The 20,582-nt window shown below is 39.9% G+C and overlaps 1 protein-coding gene across 1 annotated transcript in view; it reads left to right on the top strand.

Moving 5' to 3' along the window:
* Positions 1-3,242: 3,242 nt before the first annotated feature.
* RB1 (RB transcriptional corepressor 1) overlaps positions 3,243-20,582 on the top strand; it is an 80,014-nt gene continuing 62,674 nt past the window's right edge. Inside the window, exons 1-7 of the mRNA XM_059836296.1 lie at positions 3,243-3,337; positions 3,644-3,761; positions 13,049-13,161; positions 15,180-15,314; positions 17,184-17,222; positions 17,878-17,945; positions 19,452-19,562. Coding sequence (XP_059692279.1) covers positions 3,243-3,337; positions 3,644-3,761; positions 13,049-13,161; positions 15,180-15,314; positions 17,184-17,222; positions 17,878-17,945; positions 19,452-19,562 — 679 coding nt within the window. The remainder of the gene's footprint in view (positions 3,338-3,643; positions 3,762-13,048; positions 13,162-15,179; positions 15,315-17,183; positions 17,223-17,877; positions 17,946-19,451; positions 19,563-20,582) is intronic.

Below are 20,582 nucleotides of genomic sequence, written 5' to 3'. Positions count from 1 at the left end.
CGCTTAAGTCCCTCTGTTGCTCCAATTGGTGCTCCAGAGAAGTCCTTCTTAAGGCCTGGAACCTGTAGGGCAGCAGCTGGAGAAGAGCTGGCCCACAGGGAGGCAGGGCAGGTGCATCACCTCCTTGCTCCTGTTAGCACTTGTGCTGGGGCTTTGAAAGGGACAGCTGGGCTCCAGGCAGACATTTTTATAATCCGTGAATTTTACAGCCAATGTGCTTTATTCAAGCAAAAATTCTGCTAATATTTAGTACTTGGACTAGTATCCAGAAGCTCCCAATTTAGTGGGTTTAGTACATACATTTCTGCCACGCATCTCCAGAAGAACTGATTTTAATTGTAACTTAAGTGGTAGAGGTCTGTCATAATGTAGAAATAAGCAGGTATACCATGAGGTGCACTTAAATCAAGTTTCCCCATCACAAATATTTCATTTTTATGAAAAAGTAGCAAGTTTCTACCATATCTGAGCAGTAAGAGTCAAAATAAAAAGGCTTGGTTTCATTTGCAATGAAAGCGTGACTTCTATTCTCACTGGCAATTACCATGAAACTATAGCAACAGTTTTAAGTGAAAAATTTAAGGTAATAAAATTACTTAAGATTGTTTAGCAGCTGGAAACGAGTAAGGACTGCCTGACTGGGCAATGTTTCACAGACTGCTATCTGTCTATGACCTACACTTTAAAAGTTGTTGTAGCAAGATGTTTAGAATAAAGGTATTGTCAGGCCAGATGAGAAATTATCATTAATACTTTATTTGATATTGCAGTGTTTCCTTTTCTTTTCTTTTGTTTTCTTCCCAGTAAGAGCTGCTTTTCTTCTTTCCTTTGTCATTTTATTCCAAAAGCCCAAAGGCTCCATTTAAAAGAAAACATTTTAAAATACAGGATTAAAACATTCATATCAATATATCTAACAATGGGGAAAAAAAGGCGCAGCAACTTACACATGGTTTTAAACATGCATGTGCCTTTCTTTGGAAGTACGTACATACACATTAAGTCGTCTTACTGCAGTTTAGATGTAGTTACTACATCTGAGGCTCTGCGATGGAGGATTAAAGGTTATTGTAGCTCAATTCATCTGCTGCCTCCCTTCTCCCTCCAGTTGTAACTTGAAGCATTTTGAGATTATTTTTTGGTTCTACCTGCTTATGGAGGGGAGATCTAAGTGCCTTGCTTGATGAAAATGTGCATAAAATTTGACTTGACAAGGTACTTGGCACACTTAACAATTTTAGAAAATTATTATTCACCCTGAAGCCGGTTGTCAACTCTTTAAAAGGATATGATGTTCCCTAAGCACTAATGCACAGGGCGTTAGGAAAGCAACACAAATTCTTTGCCTATCATTTGAATGATCTAGGGCCTGGCTCTAAAAGCATGTTAAAGCAGCTGTGAGGGAAGCTACCCAGGAGGGTGTGTTTCCTTCTTGCTGACAGCTGGGAAGGTCTCCATGGGATCTGAGCAAGTTTTCTGAGATGCTTTGCTCTCGTTTTAAATTATTCTGTGCTCTTACAGCCAGTTGTGAGGGAAGGGCAATGGACTCATCTGTGGCTTAGGGTCTTAGCTTACTTTTCCAAGCTGGTAGATCTGCCTAGTTGTCTGTGGTTCAACTGTAGGTGACGTGCAGTCCTAGACTCCGAACCTTCCACAGCATCTGGTATAATCTGATTAGAAGTATTATTTTAAATGTGCTTAGAAGCAGGGTAAAGTTACTGTTACAGTTTTACTAGAATCATAATGAGGAATGTCTAAATCCCACTACAGTCTACAACTCTAACATTTCATTTGGCATTTATGTACCTTGCTTTGCTTGAGAAATCCTATTTGTTTGGTATTCACTTTACTGTAATTGGTTTAATTCTAATTATGACCCAGAAAAATAGACTGTTCTGTTTTTAAGTAAGTTAATGAATATAAAGAAAGAGCTCGGACAAATTAGTGTGTGTGTGAATCTTAAAAATAGTGGTGAATTTTTATTATATACCACAGCTGTACTCATGTTTTTTTCTTTAAATCCAGAAGTTTGACAGCAATCTCGCTAAAACTAGTTGCTTTACAGATGAATGATAAATATTTGCATGTATTAAGAGTCCTTACGTACAAAGATTTTGCTTTTTCTAACAAGTTGTCATAAAAATCTGAAAGGAAATGTGCTGATTTGCAGCAGTGATCTGCCTTCTAAACGTGGATATACGATTGCAGGCAACAGAGATTTTTAAGATCTGTGAACTGGGACACTGGGAATTTGAGTCTCATTAATCCGGAAGATTAATCCAGAAGATCCCTGAAGACTGGAGAATTTCTTACATTAGGCGTAATCGTAATGCACAGTGTTAAAAGTAATACTTTAGCTAGGACTTGGACAAATGTCAGATCGCGAGACAGCCACAAAGGATTTGTAACTTCCACATCTGTATAGTTAGCTATTTTTGTATATAGGTCTACGGTTCTTCCCATGTCATAGAGAAGATCTATCAACTGCCTCCAGCTTGTTGGGTACCTGAAGTATCAGAAACAGCTGGGCAATAGTCTCCGGAGTGACCGAAGGACCCTGGAGGATCTCTAACGCCCAGGCCGCAAGCGCTCATTTCGTGAGGAAGTGGCGCTGACCCCCTCGCCAAGAGGTCCCTTCTCCCTCCGTCACCTGCCGTCTACGGCTGAGACGGTCGGACGCCATCGCTCCCTCCCTTGCTGCGTCCTCAGCTTTGGCTCACTTCAGCTGTAAAACCGAGCCTGGGACGGCGAGAGACGCCGCCGGGGACGGGGCGGCCCCCCCCGCTACCTGCCGGCGGCGAGGCCCTGCCGCCCTCCCGTCGCTACCTCAGGGAGCTGAGCCCCGCCCCGCCCGCGAACCACCGCCCTCGCGCCGCGGGGCTCGCCCTCGCCCCAGATGCCGGGACGCACGAAGCGGAGCCAGCTCCTATTGGCTACCGGGGAGAAAGGAGCGCGCTCATTGGCTGAGCGGCTGGCGCGGGCAGATTCTCCTTCCGGGTTCCGAAACGCGCCGAGCCGGTCTGGGTTTCAGGGGCGCGGTCGCCGCTGCTCGCCGGCGGGTGGGGTGGGGGAGCGGCAGCCGGCCCGGAAGTGACGGCAGAGCGGCTGGCGGTGACGCAGTTTTCCCGCGGTTTGGGCGGCAGGGCAGGGGAGGGGAGCTGTAGCCGGCGGCCCGTCGTTACTGCCGCCCGCGGCGGGCGCTTGAACGGCGGAGCCCAACGGCCGCCCGCGCGCGGGCCGCCATGCCGCCCAAGCCCCCCCGCAGGGCGGGCGCCGCCGCCGCCAGGAGCCAGCGCGCCAGCCCCGACAGCGGCTCCGCGCCGCCCGCCGCCCCCCGGTAAGCGCCGCCGGGACCGGGACCGGGACCGGGACCGTCCTGCGCGGGCCGGGAGCCGCCGCGGCGGGGCGGGCTGGGGAAGCGGTTGGGCTGCCCCGCGGCTGGAGGTGGCGGGCCCGGGGGGCTGCCGGGGCTCTCTGCGCCCGGGGGTCCGGGTTGTGCCGCTTCCCGGGCTCTTTTGCGGGGTGGGGCGGTGTTACCCGGGGCGCCCGGCGGCAGCTGGTGTGCCCTCCTAGCTCTGTGGTCTGGCGCGTAGCCGGTGTGCTGCGCGGAGCCTCCGCTAGCGATGTCTTTTGCTCTTCCTAGGCTCGAAATCGGCGAAGCTGACTTCGTTGTGCTCTGCGATGCTCTGAAAGTGTCGGAGAGCGTGAGGGAGAAAGCGTGGAAGACGTACGAGAGCTTATCATCTGTGGATGGAGCTCTAGTGAGTACCTGCTGCTTGTAACTCATCCATCTGTTGTGGTGTCTGTCCTGTGCCCGAGTTGAAATACTCAACTGTAACTTTGCTGGACGGGGGGGCAAGTGTCTTGCAACCATGGCTTGTGTGGTATGACTTTGTTTTTTCCAAGTGCGGTTAGACTGAAGTTGGATGTTGCCATGTGCATGTCTATATAAACTGGTTTCTATCTATCTCCCTTTTTTTGTTAATGTTTTCCAATAAAGGTACGGAGTCAAGGATTCTTTTAGATTACTAATAAATGACAGTAGAAAACAACACCATGTGATCAGCTAATTCTTCAAACCGCAAGTTCTTTCAAATATGATTTGAGTCAGCTTTATAAGGGTCATTTCATCGTGTGCCTCTGTGTATTTCTTTCTGCTGCATCCCTCTTCATGAGGCTGCAGAAAGGGTCTGAAGAATACTGTGGCAGAGAAAGGGATGTTTGTGTGTTAAACTTCTTTTCCACTGCAAAATGTTAATCTGTATGTACTTATCGTTGAGGTATTTCTGTTCAAAGTTAGTCACTGGGCATGTGTAAACAGATTAAAATGTTATGCCCTTTCCTGGTGGTTTTTTTTCCCTTCTTAGTCTATTACTGCTGTCTCAACAAGCTGACTCAGACAACAGCTACAATACAATTAAATCATGACCGAAGCTTTGTTATACAGACCTGAATTAGATTTAAAATACCTAGCTGGGGTATTGTTTCCACTGTGTGGGCTTGTATCCATGTATTCGTTGCAACTTCTGCTTATTCTTCTGAAGCTAGAGCTGACCTGCTGTAGCTATGCTGTCACTAGTAATACCTTGGCATCTGTGGTTTTTAAACCCCAGTATGGGTATACCAGCTCTTGATGCATGAGTTTCACAACACAATACAGTAACAGCATGGGAGGGAGACTGTGTACAGCTCTTTCAGTAACAGATACAATTTCTGGCCATGGATGTTCCCAGGGAACATTTACTTAAAAGCATAGTCGAGCTTCTCTATATGAACTGAAACAGAAGTCGTCAGTTCTATAGAGTGAAAAAAACAAGGGAGGGTTGAGTATAATTCTGCAAATTTCACTTACGGGTGAAATTTTCTTTTCACTGATCATTACGTAGCAGTGGCCAGATAAGACACAGGGAGTTTGCAACCCTTCTTTTCAGCATCTGAAGATGACCTCCTTTACCTGTTCAGAAGAGGGCAATGACTAGATCTTCATTATGACATATAGCTAATATTTATTGTCTTGCAATTAAAGCCTATGCTAAGAGCCTTTCAATGTGTAGGAAAAAGTCTACATTACATTGTGGTTCAATCCAAGGCCTTTTCCTCAAACTTTCTGATGTATCAGCAAGGTGCTGAAATGAGGAAGCTGGCAAGCATGTGCCTCCATGGGGACCTGGCAGGCACGGGAGTTGCTACTTCTAGCCGAGGCCACTGAGGGCTTCATTTGAGTGTGAAGTCAAGCACATTAACAGCCTGGCTAAATTGCTGCTTCTCTTTCTAAGTCAAGCTGTTATCAAGGGGAGCAGGGCTTCTCAGGGTGACTCTCTGGTTCAGGTTGCAGGGTCTCGGGAGGAGGCTGTATTTAAATGCCCACTCCTTTCTCCCCTGTGGAAAAGGTAATGTGTTGGAGAGGCTGTCCCAGGGTTTGTCCTGCAAGCACCAGTTGTGTCTGTTTTAATCAATGTGGTTCAGTGCTAACTGATTCAGTTGTGAACTGGAACAGAAGCTGCTTGTGTAGCAGGTTTCTGTTCTCAAGCAATAAAGGGAAATAGCATGACACCATTTGAGACAAAATACCTACCAGAACACTTCTGTTTAACCTTGTAGTTGGTTTCACTTGAGGAAGGTTAAATCATCAGACCACTGATGGAAATAGAATCTAATGATCCCACTCTCAAGCCATTTACAGAGCATAAAGACCTGAAACCTTACTTTCCTTGGCACACTGGCCTTGTTCTTTGTGGTTGATCTCGGAATTGTGCCTGCCAAGCCTCTGAGGATGTGGAGGGGAGTTGTGCTAACTAGGAAGCGGCGTGGCCCAGATGTAAGGTACTGTGGTAACTGGCAGAGATTCAGGGTGCAATTGTGGGCTTGGACCTAGTCTGAACACCTGTATCCTTGCTTGATGAATATTTAATGGCTTAAAGTTAAAACATCTATTAGTACTGTCCTTTTTGGCTCACTTAGGGTACGTGTAATCATGTGTAAAGAGACTCTGCAAACAAGGTATATGCAGCTTAAAAGTATAAAGCAATTATTTTCGGCATATGCACACAAAAGATTGCTAGGATGTAGTGACCTATCAGCCTAACTGTGCCTGCACTTCAGCCAGACACCTAAAGAGTCTTTGCTGGCCAGGCAGGCATCAGTCAGGAGGAGAAAGGTTTGTATTAGCTGTGCCCTGGAATGAATCCTCTGGGCCAGTACCAGCTGAAGCCACCGGTACCACCAAAACTGGCTCATTCGCTGCTTTTTTCCTTCAGGATGTCACACCTTTCCGCACTGATATTTTTTGTTTTGAATCTTTGAGCTACTAATGATCCTACTTTTCTCTGAAATTTCACCTTTCTTATCTTGCATAGCTCTGCACTGCAGCTTTTCTTACAGTGCTCTCAACTTGTTTCTGCAGCAATTTGAGTCAAGGATATACAGCTGCACCCTATCCCAGCTGGGCCTTGAATCCTTGAAACAGCTGAACCCTTGTGAGAGGTGTGGAGGAGGAGGAGGAAGGTGACAGGAGAGAGATGGTTACATGATTTTTCTGGAAAATTGAGGTGGACTTGCATTTAGAAAAACTAGGTCTGCGGAGACAGATTGTTCAAACCGCTAAAACAGTCTGTTAAATATGGTGGTAAAGTTTTCCTCTATGACAGCCAGAGTTTAATTACAGTCTTCTACAATAAAATAATAACTTGAAATCTCTGAAACAAAATCCCGGATGCTGGTTTCAGAAATGTCGTACGGAATCAGCACTGTTGGTATATGGTGTGAAGGAGGGTACCTGATGCATGACAAGAAAGATGTTTTATTTTTAAATTGCTTTTATATCCAGTGAACTCCCAGACAAGTTTGTGAACATGGAAGTGTATACATAAATAAGAGATTTTGCATTAGTGTCATACAAAGACTTTTGTTGTTTCTATAATTTCTCTTGTTTACCAAACCAAGCTACCTAGGTAAACAAAATATTTGTTTTAGAGCTGTAGTTTTTACTGTGTTAATTTCAAAACCCTTACACACTGACAGGTGTTGGCTTAAAAGTTGGCTGTGGTGCTTGCTTCTCTTGTACTCTTAATTTGTTGTAACTGTCCTGAAATCTATATTATGAATCAATAGTGCCTGTAAACTCTAGATGGAGCAAATAGTGGAATTACTAATGTACTTTGGTGAGCAGCATGTGATTGTTGGTGTAAGAAAAACTAGAAGAGGTCCAGGAAGCCATACTAATACTGCTAGGAAAAAGTTCAGGGTATCTGTTATGTTCTGCTACTGTTTCTTTTGGTAAAGAACAACAAAATGAAAATCTCAAGTAGAATATTGGGTGATGTCAGCAGGAAAAAGAAACTTGAGAGTGAATTGTTGTTTAATATATTGGAAAGAACCAGTGTGAGGAACAGATGACACGGTGACTAAATTGGAAACAAAATTCTGCAAAGAAAATTGAAATGGTTTAGGAAATTGATAGAAATTGGAGTCGGCCAAGGACCTTGAGGCATAGCATCTGGCATGCTTCAGCCTCATCAGCCCAGCTTGCTGTAGTATGTGGTGCGTGGATAGGAGCTTCATTTTTTTTGTTTGCTGTTCATAGCACTGTTTGGGAGATGTGGCCCACTGTTCTCCTGCTGCTGCTCAGCTGTTCAGACTCATGAATTCCCGAGTCACTTCTATCAAGTGTCTGTCTAACCCGCTATTAAAAAATTCTGATGATGAAAGATCTGCAGTCTGCATAGTTAGTCCTTCCTAGCTTAACTTTCTTTGCCCATGATTTTTTTCCCCAAGTACTATGCTAGTCTGTTTCTGTGTTACAATTCAAGCCAGCAGTGATTATTCTGTACCCCATGGATGTGAGAATTTATTATTGCTGCCTTAATTTTTCTTTTCCCCCAGAAAGTCTCTAGCATCTGAAGATGTTTCTGTCATCTTTCCTTGTTTCTAATTGCTCATTGTTCTGAAATTCTCTCCAACTGGTGACTTACACTGGTATGTAGATACTGCAGAGCACTTGATTCGCACAAGAGTTGAACTATGTTCTTAGTGAAGAAAACTTAAAAGATGAACTGTAGCTTAAGTGGAGGAATGAAATAATGAGTTGTTAAATATAGCAAGGTTGCTCTATATAGACCAAAAAGTTAGTGATCAGCAGGTCAAATCTTCCAAATCCATAAAATTTCACATTTAAATTAAATCACTTCCTTTTGGTTGTAGTTTCTTATGAAAAAGAAAACACGGTAGTTGGTAAACCACCTCATCCTCATGTTAAAAGACATGCAGAGGCTTCTTGCTTTTGGCAAAAGCACGAAACACATATGAGCTAATAAAGTCTTTTCTGTCTAGAGCTTTGTCTTTTATTTATAGAACTGCAGCTAAACTGAACCTGAATCCACTGAAGCTTTGGATGGATGAGCAAAATTACAGATATTTTAGGATCCTCTGTTATTAAACAAAAATCAAAGAGCTACTGAAAGTCCTGAAGCAAACATAAGTCATCACCGTGGCCTCTTGCTTGTGATATTCAGTATCTTAGTAGCAGATGCATTGCATGAATGTGTTGTGCCCTTGCACTTTAAAAGCATAGCTAACTGGCATAGTTTCTTTTTTTACTCATCTTCTACCCATCCTGGGGAAAGATTGATGTCCCCTCTAATCTTACTACATGCAAGAAAAGTGTAATGGGAAGTTCTCATATCAGAAGAACTATTTTCATCAGTTCAATATTTTCTATTGACTTCTGTTACTTTTAGCTAGTATTATATTTGATTTTGATTTAATCTGTTGAGAACTAATAGTAATCTTCCGTTCCAGACAATGTTCAAAAGAAAATGTAAAACCATTATTGCTGAAAAACAGAGGATCTAACTGTTTTTACACAGAACTTCTTATATGTAGACAGTGGGTACAGTATTCACTTTCAGAATTTTTTTCTAGGAAATTTCTCCTACAAGTTTTAATTCTGATCAGTTTTCTATTGTGAATGCTTCTTGATTCTTTTTCCCTGCCATCTTCCCTCCCTGTAATCATAAACATATCTGTGAATGTTTCTTGTACCGTCTAGCTAGTTCTCTGTATTGATTAGGGCATGGTGGCTGAGGTTTTAGTAAGCCAACAGGTTCCACATCTTCGCCTTTAAAAAATAGGGTTTTGGTATTTACAGTGTGACATCCTATGTCCCATTTGATTCAAATACCCATCTGCATTTGCATATTTCTCATGTACGTTTTTTTGACCTTTTTTTACACAACATCATTTGAAGTTTCTATTCCTGGATCACTTTCGTAGGCTGTCATCAAAACTGTTATCAGTGTTGGCAGAATAATAAACATCTATAACTGCAAACTAGAACTGAGATTTCCTGTGACTATCTCCTCCTTGTGACTGGTTTAGCACTGGAGAACCTCTTGAGGTAGAGAACAGAAGTTATTTCTGTTAGTGCCTTTAACACGTTGCAACAACATCTGGAAAGAAGAGAGGCAAGAATCCCATTTCACAATAGTTCATTTTAAGCATTTTAAGCCAGGTTGTTTTCACTAGATTTAGGCAAACTGATGATATGCTAAAAATAGATTAAATAGTAGTAAGTCCAGAATGAGAAATAAATATTTTGAAAGAGTTTGTAAGACTTTTAGAACTTTTCCTACGGAAAACTGTATTGTTCCAGTTCAATGGAACTGACCTACATTGCCCAAAGTTATAGCATTGGTTGCCCAGAATCCTAAATAAAATAAAAAAAAAAGAAATATGTGTAGACTACTAGGTGCTAAATAATATTTGAGTTAGTGATTGGTAAGCTTTGATTCATGATGAGTTGAAATAAGGTCACTGGAAATCATCTTATTGGAACTGACAGCCAAGGGCAAACGTTGAGTAGTTGTCCTCCCCGTTTTCTCTAGTGGTGCTGTATCAACAAAGATCTTGAGTCAGACTGTGGTCAAGAAGAAAACCCTCAGAAATTAATTTCTGGCTGTGAATTTGTCTTGCGTCCATTCCCATGCCCTCAAGTCCATCTGGGATGAATTGTCTGGCTTTGGCTGTAAACAAACCGTTAATTTCTGTCATAGGATTGGCTCCCCTGGAGTTACGACACTGGCAAAATAGTTGAGCGGAGTGATGCTGCCACATTTTTGTTCCGCAGTCAGCTTTAACTCATTTGTATAGGAAAGGACTTGAAAAATGTCTGTGAGCTTTGGGAGGGAAGGGGTATGAGGAGAATAGTCAGGAGTCTGACCTGCCAGGAAGACCTCTGCTTATCTCTTCTCCCCTTCCCCTATCCCATGATGTTTATATTTTATGTATTAAAATCACTAAAATATTCATGCATGGGTATGGGCAGATGGTCTTATTTTCTGATGAAACTGCAGTTTACCTGCACCTTTGGGTGTTCTAGCCAGCAGTAGCTGGTGGGATAGGCCCAGTCCGGTGTTCTTGCATGTTTTCCTCTTCTCCCTCACACAGGTGATGTTAAGAGGTGGGCACACTCAAGAGCTGCTCACCTTTTCTTTGCCACTATTAGTAATCTATTAGTTTATCTGGGTTCTGTGTAACATTTTTTGTTAGGCCAGTAGTCATCCAACATCTGTCTGTTTGAGGAGAAGGTGCCCAAAGCATCCTGTAATGCCAGGAGTGTATCTAGAGTTTGACTCACTGAAATGGTTTGGTTCTAGTGGATTGACAGGCTGCCTCTGAGGTTGCTGTCTTGTTTAATGGTAGAAATAAATGAGTTATTACCCCAAACCATATGGGATGAGGAGTTTAAAGATTGTTCTTGCAAAACCAGACCTTACTCTTGCCAAATAAAGCATTGCTATAGCCGTCAAGCATTCATCCTCCCAGGGTAGAGCTAAGCCACCTAGGAGAGCTAGGCTTGTTTGGATAGGCAGCAAACTAGGAACAATGTCACTGCTTCCTAGCACTCGGTCCTCCTGCCCTACGAGATGTTGTATTTACAGAACAATGTCATGGTCCAAATTTGCAGGAGCATGAAGTGAAGGGAACTTATTTATTAAACAAAGTCAACCGACTCCAGTGGCAGTCATGTCCTTGGTAAGTGAATAGTCATCCTTCTTCTTTGTAGGTCACTAGCTAGCCTTAACCTCCAAAATTTTTTACAATGCATCACAGACATATTAATGCAGGAAAATAGACATCCCCATCCTACAGGACATTTTTTGTTCTTATGTGCCTGGTAGCTTGTTGTCAGCAAAGGATTGTTGAGACTGGCTGAGGCGGTGGGAGCGCACCTCTTAGCAAAGCCTTTCTTCTGTGCAAAACCCCTTCGAGAGCAATTTTTTTGCCTCATCTTTAGGTTGCTGGTTGTATACAATGGTACATAGAATATCAAAAAAGTAGTGTTTCCAATAAACAAAGAGACAGTTACTATTTCATATTAATATCTGTTCTTTTATGTATCATCAAATGCATTTCAGTCTGTTATAATAGCTTCTTTCAAAATAATTTTCTGTTGTACAGGGTATCATTATTCATAGAAATGCTCAAATAGGAATGCAGGAAGAAAGTAGTAACTTAAATAATGGACAGTTACCACATTGTTGAAGGTGGCTGGTTACTTTAGCATTCAACTATAACTGTACTATAACTCTTACCACTTGCACAAACCAATGAAACTTTCCATTCTTTGGAGGAGGCCCCAGCCAGTCTTCATGGATGTATAAACACTGGTCCCAAGAAAGAAGCAGAGCAAAAAAAAAAAAAATAAAAAAAATTGTTGGTAGTATTATTACACTGCTGAGTAAGTGAGGACATGAGCGGGTGCTGAGGATGCAGAGCCTTTCGGGGTAGTTTTGGAAGACCATGTAAGATGGAGGGAGCCAGGTCTGGTGCAGTCTTTTTCCTCTTGCCTTTTGGGAGTATTTTCTAGAGTGAACTTGCCCCTGTGGCTCACAGTGGTGTTGTCTGGGAGGCAGCTAGGTGGAGAGATCGGGGAAAGGATAAAAAAGTGGGCCAGGGAGTGGGCTAAAACTAAGCAGCGGAGAAGAGCAGGAGTTTGGTATTTCAGCTCACTCGCTCCCGGGGGTCTGTTCCACCTCTGTCCTCTAACAGGTGTCACATCCCACCTAGAGCTGCTGAGGGACACGCTCAAACTCTGCTCCTTTGCTGAAGTGGCTGTGGGCCTGTGTGGTGTCGGAGATTTATTTACGAGGATGCCAAATATCTGAAGGGTATTTTATGAGTTTGCTGTTTTAGGAGTCTTGCAGGGCTGTACCCACACCTAGTTCTGTCTTCAAAACAGCTTTGTTTCCAAAACCTGTGGTATACCTGCTTGGGTTCATTCTTCCATGCTTCTACGAAATGTCCCTCTTTAGAGGTTTTCCATTGAGATGCTGTTTTGGTGGAAGGGTACTGGAATCCTAACTGATGCCTGGCTGGCTCCAAGTGACTAGATCATGAACCACCAAGAGTGAACTCCATGTGAATGGCACGTCTGTCATTGCAGGATGGCTTTTCTTTGGTGAAGGGTGATCAGTTACAGCTTGTACCTTACTTCTAAGCAGCAGAAGACAGACCTTAAGTAGATGTATGGTAGGAAAATGCCTGAAGGTGCTCATTACTATCACACTTAACTAAACAAAGAGATGGTTTTTGGTTCAGCTGTGATAAGTGGTTGAGACCTAGATGGAGAATGAAGTTCATGAGTATTTATTGCCTGTCCTTTTAATGATTTTGTATTTCTTTCCTATGGTTTCCCTCCTGATTCCTTAACCTTCAGTGTCTTGTTATGGTCAAATACAGTAACTTAAAAAAAAATAATAATCATGGTTTCTGCTTTGCGTAAACGTTCCATGGAACCAAAGCTTCCATTTTAAAGCTTTGCTGAATTGTAAGGGTAAAATTGATCTTGTACTCTAGGAATAAGAGTTGAAATGCTTGGTCTTTCATCTGTAATGTAAAACTTGTAACGGTTTTCAGTTAAAATAATTGGCTATCATAGTCATATGTTTGCTTGAGGGTGTTTGGTTGTTTGGACAAGTTAATGTTTTCTGTATATTACCGATTTTTATTGCATAATAAAAATAAAAACTGTTTTCTCTTTTTCTAAAAGGCTTGTAACAAAAAGAAAAAGGAAACGTGGGGATTCTGTATCTTTATTGTAGCAATTGATCTGGATGAAATGACATTCACTTTCACAGAGCTTCTGAAAAGTATAAGCATAAGGTAAGGGAATTTAAGTGTGTGAATTAGATTTCAACAATTAACTAGTGAACATTTTTATAAAGAGGATGTTTTTAAAGCATTGTGAGTCTTTGTGCATATCAGGCTTGTCGATTTTAAAGTGAAGGTTACTTACGGGAATTCTGAATATTTCAGTAAACTAGGAGTCTTGCTATCATATTTTAGTTGAGGGAGCAGTGATACTTGTTTGATTCAACTGTCATTGGCTTTGATTGTATCACACAGCTGATTCTTGTTCTTGCTCGACCTAAAGTCTTCATCAATTTAACTTGGTGTAAATTACACTTAAAATATTTTCCTCTCTTTCCCTGTACCAAGATTTTCTATAAAACCTTTTTTCCAACATTAGGCTCAGGCTAAATCAAGAAGTGGAAAAAAATGTTACTCTTCGAATAGTTTGCCAGCATGCTGGTCTTTTTCAAACATTTTAATGCCAGTCTGAATTTTGTGCTTATGTAATTTTGTACATGCTTTTAGTTAGGGGATTGCTACTGTTATATTGTATATTCACTAAGTTCATAATACAGAAATGAAGATTATAGGACAAAATCTGCTTTTAAAGTAAATTTAGGTGGCAACAGCAATATGCATACCCTTGTGTTAGATTCATCTAAGGAAAGGATTCCAGTGTTGTCTGCCTAATAACTGTGCTGTGCATCGAAAGCATGTGCAGGAGCAGAGCTTTTGGATGCTCTAAGGCAGGAGGCTAAGGCAGAACACCAGGCACGTGGCGGTAACCCCAGGCTTGGGGTTAAATATCCTTTTCTTGGAAGTCATCAGTTATGATTAGACTTCTCCATGCCATTCCTGCCTCGCATCATCTCCCAGAGCAGCGGTCAGGTCCTGTGTTTCGACTTAATATCTTCAGTTTTTACCGAATTGGAACCGCGTGGATGAAATCTAATTGCATTTGTGCAGCGATGTTCAGCATGTTCCACCTGAGTACAGGCCAGCTTGTGCTGCAAACTGTAAGAGACTTTTTCCCTTGGGGTTTCAGAGAGTAAGCTATTACTCTGCCGATTTTTATTTTAGCAATACTCAATTGCTTGTTAGCCTTGGGCTTTTTGTCAGCTATAAGGTCAGTCTGGTAGAGATTTCTACCAGTCATCTTATCCTCTAGATAAGATTATACAGATATATTGGAAAGATTTTTCATTCCATGGTAAAATAATTCCCAAATGAACTTCTGACTGTTTTTATATTCTGTTTTTTAATCTGATAAAGATGAAAAAATCTCTCAGAATCCTATATTCTGATGAAGGATCAAAATATATTTTATATAGTTGAAATAGTTGAATGTATTTGATAGCTTTCTGCTTCTTAATTTTTAGTAATCTGCTCATTTTGGTTATGAACAAAACAACAAAATGCTTTCTTGATGGTCCTATTACATGGATAAGTAGGGAAAACTTTGGTCCCCTGTGTAATAGTATTTCCAAAGGGTGGGGCTGTCCTTGCCCCCACTGCCTGTTGAAAGACTTGGAATACCATATAATTCAATGCATTCATCTCCATTTTCATTCCTAGGTCTCTCTTTAGCACGTATGGAGCCAAGGTTCATGTTCTTAGAGTAGTAAGAACATTTCTGAAGTAGAACTTTTAGCTAGAACAGAAGAGTTGAGATGTCTGTGCTGGATATTTGTGGTTTTACTGGCAGAGCAAGCAAGAAAGATGCGTCTAGTTAGCAAATTCTGTCTTCCAAAGATAATATCTGTGCTAGCCAAGAAAATTCTCTTTCTGTAGTAGAGCCCATGTCGCGAGAGGCCTGTGCTACCTAGTTGAACAGTTTTCCTGCATCTGGAAAATGTAAAGGTGGTATATGGGGCTCAAGGTAAGCAAGTAGTGTTTTCCAAAGCAAGGTTCTCAGTCACTACTAGTTGTAGTAAGAATATGCTGGAGTCTAGTGAAGTAAGGCAGTGGGTTTTGGTGAGTTTTTTAAAGATCTGTTGCATAATGGTCATTCTCAGTTATAATCTGGCATCTTTTTCCCTTTTTTTCAGTGTATGCGCATTTTTTCAGTTTCTGAAAGAGGTGGATGTTAACATGGATACTGTAAGCACTAAAGTTGATAGCACTGTATCAAGGCTGAAAAAGAAATATGATGTATTACTTGCACTATACCACAAGTTTGAAAGGTAGTATACGTTTTTAATTTTGAAATTATGAATTCTTTATGGCTGTCAACATTTAAGTATTTAGATTTTTCAAACTGTGTATTAGAAGAGCCGGTTTAAACTGTGCGCTAATATTTACAGAACAGTGAAATGGAACTGTTTACATGCATTGAATAAACACATCTTACATTTTACTCCATAACTATTACAGTGCTTTGTTAAACAAACCCCTTGTTGCAGTACAAACAACAGTAAGAGTAGCATGTCAAGTGTTTGCTAGTCCCTTTGTTAAGCTTTTTACAGATACAAAGAAAATTGTTTCACTATCTAATATTTTTTTTAATGGACTTTCCATTTCTACCTGCCCACCCCTCCCCAAATCCTTATCCAAGAGTTTCTTTCTAAGGAGCTCTGGAAAGAAAAAAGCACAAATAAGATAGTTTCTGTCTCCCAGATCTGGAACTGAAGGCTGTTTGTTCCAGCATCTAGGGGCATTGCAGAGCCTGCTCTAGTAGCAGTTCTCACTTGTAATCAAGGTAAACCTTCCCAAGTGGTTTAGCTGACCATACAATGAAAATCGAGGGGCATTATCTTTGTACAGAATAAATTGAATGTGCTTATGGCAGAGTGCTAAGAGCTTTCTGTGTATAACTTGAAAATCAGGAGATTCTCAAATGGATGCTTTTTTGAGTTGCTGTTACTCCAAGGTAGTAAGTTGCTGCACTCTGTGCTTTAATGTGAAGACAGAGATGACAAAGGCTTAGATCCTTTTACAGGCTAATGTGTGCTAGCATAGATGCATATTGGCAAGATCTGATATCCTCTGAGGCAATTTTTAATTAGTCTGTGAAATTCTCTATAGCATATACAAGTAGAAAACTGTTTCGTGTTGTTAAACATTGAAGCATCATTCCATGATGCTCCTATTACTTGATCGTGTTGCCTCAGAGCACTGTGGTATTTTTTACCTACAGGAATTTGAGTCGCTGTAACATTTTGCTTCCCAAACCACAAAAGGCTCTTAAATATCCCTTAAATGACCCTTGAAAGGGGTAGCAGGTCACCCCTTGGTAGTTTATAGAATCAAGGCACAAATGTGATATACGTTTTATTTGTCTTTTCAAAGTCCAGTCAATCACATTTACCACTAGCTTGGATAATGTGTGTATCACATTTTTGTGAAGTTTATAGTTGCCTTAAAGCTATAAAGTTCTATGAAAGTTGTAAATAATTTGTTTTTACCCATTGCAAGTCTTTTCTGGGCTATAAAAGTGTCATTGCAGATTTACACAGGCAAGTTTTGGTATTGCCCCTCCTCTAACTCTTCTTCACTTGCTTACTTTTTCAAAACTTGAATTGCAGTAACAATTTTTTCAAACAGAAGGATTTGAAATTTGTGGGTTTCCCCTGTTTTCTTTTTGAATAAACTGAATTTATTTCTTGGAATGACACGTACCTAGAATAGTTAGGAATAAATAGTGCACCGCAAGGCTTGCAGTGACACTGCAGAAAGAGTAAGGTTTAAACTGCCCTTTCAGAGAGTGTTCTGCGCAGCTGTAGCATATACTTTGCTGTGTTTTACAAGCCACTGAGTAACAGTGTACATACAAATCCTGTCTTTCTGGAAGAAAACAATAACAAGTTTTATTATACCAAATTAAAATTGTTTTGCTATGTAAGCTTTGACATAACCATGCAAGCAACAGCATTATTTCAGCTCTGGCAGGGCTTTAGTTGGTCTGTTGTTAATCTGTTCTCCAAGAGTCAGCATTTTTTTTAAGTTAGAATAATGTTTTGTGAACTGGTGTATTTTTTACTACAATGAAGTCAAAGCTATTACACAGTTTGCTTTCAGAAGAGTGTTTAAAAATAAGTATTTTTATTTTCTAGGACTTGTGGCCTTATTTATCTGGAACAACCTAGTAGTGAGTAAGTTTGACTTTCCTAAATTGTGTTGTCAAGATAAGATGTAAAATGTGTCAGCATTTTATTTTTTAATCCATTAAGATTGACCTAAGTCATAGTATGTCATGTGTTTAATTTAGATTTAGTGGGCACTTTGAATTTCAGTGAGAGATGATGAGAACTGCAGAAGTGATATATATATTTGATCACTTCCTCCATGAAGGATCGCCACCCAATGGCGGGTGTCTCGGCATGGTGGAAACGAACATTTGGAGAGTGAGCTTCCTAATCATAGCAACAAATGAATGGATGAAAAGATGCCTTAGCAACTCCCAAATGAGCTTGCGTTCATGCTGTGACTGGAGAATAGGGCATTAGTCAAAGGCACAAGAGAGAAAACAGCTCGTAACAGTTAAGTGAATTATCCACATTCACTTTCTTTTCCAAGGATGATACAGATATTTCGTGGTTCTTGAATGGCTTTGCAGAGACTTAATTTTTTCAAATGTGTAGTGATAATTACGTAGGGAATGGAATGAGATAATTAATAAACTTAACTATATGGGAAATGTTGCATGTTGTCTTAAATTGTTCCATAGACTGAAGCATGTTTTTCAGAAACTATAGTTTAAATTCTTAGAGCTGTTAATGCAAAGACTTTATTTTTGTGTCTCTACAGGATTTCTGCTGAACTCAGTTCTGTATTAGTCCTAAAAAATTACTGGATTACTTTTTTGCTGGCAAAAGGTGAGTTTTGATTAAAAACCAGGGTTTTTTAATGAATATCGTTGAAGTGAGTTTATGGGTTTGTTTTACGTGTCCAGTATGAGACTGGCATCCTTATTACAAATGTCCATAGTACAGGCCCAGAATGTTTTGATTGTGTGGCTTTTGTAACTACTCAGTAATATTTCTTTCTATACAATTTGGCTTTGCTATTAACTTCTATTACTTCCTGTGTATGTAAATACATTTATTTAAGCTTTATAAGATTTTTTTTTTTTTTTTTTTTAGTTTGAAGGTTGGTATTCTGTATTTGAGTCTATTCTGACGTGCTTTATAATCTGCCAATATTTTAATAATGGATGATTACCTGAAAAGACTGGCAGAATTTTTTAATAGACTTACATATTTATTATAAATATATTAATATGTAAATAAGTAAAATTTAGTAATAATAAGCTATTATTATAAGATAAGTCTCTAAAATTATGTATACTACAATTCTACCTTGAAAAGGCCAAACTTCCAGTTAAAGCTGAGTGATGAAGCAATTAGAGTAGTCCATGGAGTCCCACCTCATTGTGCTATTCCTACAAAAAGGAATGAATTATGTATCTTAATTACTCCAAGTCTGTGTTACGAGCAAAGTGTACACATCTCTGCCGTGGAGATTGGTCTTGGATCAGCTGAGCTTCCTGGAGCTTTTTCTCTAGAATTCTCCAAGCATAAAGCAAAACCCATAAAGTTTTTCTAGCCTGCCTTTTCATTGAGAATAGGGAAAGCTAAAATTTACCAGCAAATAGTTGAAGTTACAGGAGAGCCTGGGTGATGCTCGCTAGTTTCAATAGAAAATAAATACAAAAATTGCCCAGGTAAATAGAGTACAAGTAGTGGTCTGTAGCTGTTCTAAATTACTATCGGCTTTCCAAATCTTTCGTGGCGATACATGCCATCTTGGAATGGCCCTGTAGATCTTCTCTGTCATATGAATCATAATTTGGAAACAGCTGGAATAGTGTAGTTTTAAAAGTGCTCTTCATGCTAGTATTTGTGTGGCTTTTAAGTAATTTCATATAAATTTGACAAGCTGAGCATACAGTGTGATAGCATGTTAAGGATTTCTCTTCACGATATACTAGCAGCTTTCACAAAGCTTGCATAAGACCACAGAAAAGAAAGTGAGGAAGAATTGCATGGAAATAAGAGGTACGTATAGGTAAAATAGTCTACACAGCTATTCCACTATACTAAAATGAAAAAGAAATCAGGAAGGAGCACTGAGGTAGGAGTTTTGTGCACAGTAAATTTATTTATATGTATGCTATCTCTAAAGCAACAAACCTCTTAAGAATCATGAGTTTTAAAATTAATAGCCTTTAAAGAACGCTGGCATCCTCTATGATGCTTTCTGAATTCTAATTGTAGTGTTTTATTAAATGAACTTCCAAATCTTTATTTTTTCAAAATTACTTCTAAAATTAAGTTAAACATCTCACAAAGGTTTTTCTTTACCTTTTTAAATGTCTGCAGGTAAAATGTTGCAAGTGGAAGATGACCTGGTGATTTCTTTCCAGTTGTTGCTGTGTGTCTTAGATTATTTTATCAAACTGTCACCTCCTGCTATGCTCAAGGAACCATACAGTAAGGATTTTAGTTTTTTGTTCACTAAAGTAGAAAGTAAATTGATTAAATTTCTATTAGAGTCATGCTACATTCATAATTAACATAATAAAACTTCTTAAGCTTATTAAAATGGATTTTTGGATGTTTTAGTTCAATTTAGATGATAGTGAACTTGAATTAAATTATGTGAATGTGACAGTGTATTTAGTAAAATTTTTTTTTTTCTATTCCTACCATTCATTTGCTGTGTCCTCTGCCCATGAAAGTTGTTCAGGGGTTTGTTAAAACACCAGTTTTACTTTGGTAAAAGAATTCAGGTTCTGGGTAGATGATGACTGAGAACTATTATTTAGGTTTGCTTTGAGTTACAAAAGGAAAAGATGGTGCTATGACTTTGTTATTTCATGGGCATATAACAGTATGATGACAACAGAAACGTACAAGAAACTGGACTATACAGACATGTAAAAGAAATATACGGTGGATAGAAAATCTAATTGCAGTGGTAGCTCAAAGTAAAATGGTAGAGGTAAAATGTAGATAGCTTTGCTTTTATTACATCCCCTTTGTTATTAGCAAGTGGCTCTTCTTTATTTTAAGTAAAAATATAATGGGTCTTCCCTATAGAAACTTCTGTTTGGCAGTAACTTCTTGTATGTTCAGTTCTTATACCTAAAACCTGGAAAACCTTGCTAAAAACACAGAGAAAGTAAGCATTTATGGTAACTTTCAAAGATAGAATTCTATTTTTGTTGAATATTTTCTTCTGCAAGCTATGGAATTGATATATTGAAGTATTTGGAGCCACAGTATGTAGAAAACAATTTTTTGATACTAATGAGTTTATCCTCTGCTGGGTTTGGATGCGACACTAGTATTTATAGCCTAAATCTACTTGCTTTATTTCTTCGTTTCACAACTAAATATCCACTTGGGTTATAATGTCACAGAATAGATGATGTATTCACTGCTACATTTTTTTAAATTCCATGTTTTGGAGGATATTTATTTGACCTAGTAATTACTTGTTGCAGGTAA

This window comes from Gavia stellata, chromosome 1 (assembly GCF_030936135.1).
Source record: "Gavia stellata isolate bGavSte3 chromosome 1, bGavSte3.hap2, whole genome shotgun sequence".
NCBI classification, from domain to species: Eukaryota; Metazoa; Chordata; class Aves; order Gaviiformes; family Gaviidae; genus Gavia; species Gavia stellata.
Note: the sequence above shows the minus strand (reverse complement) of the source record. Positions and strands in the feature narration are given on the sequence as shown.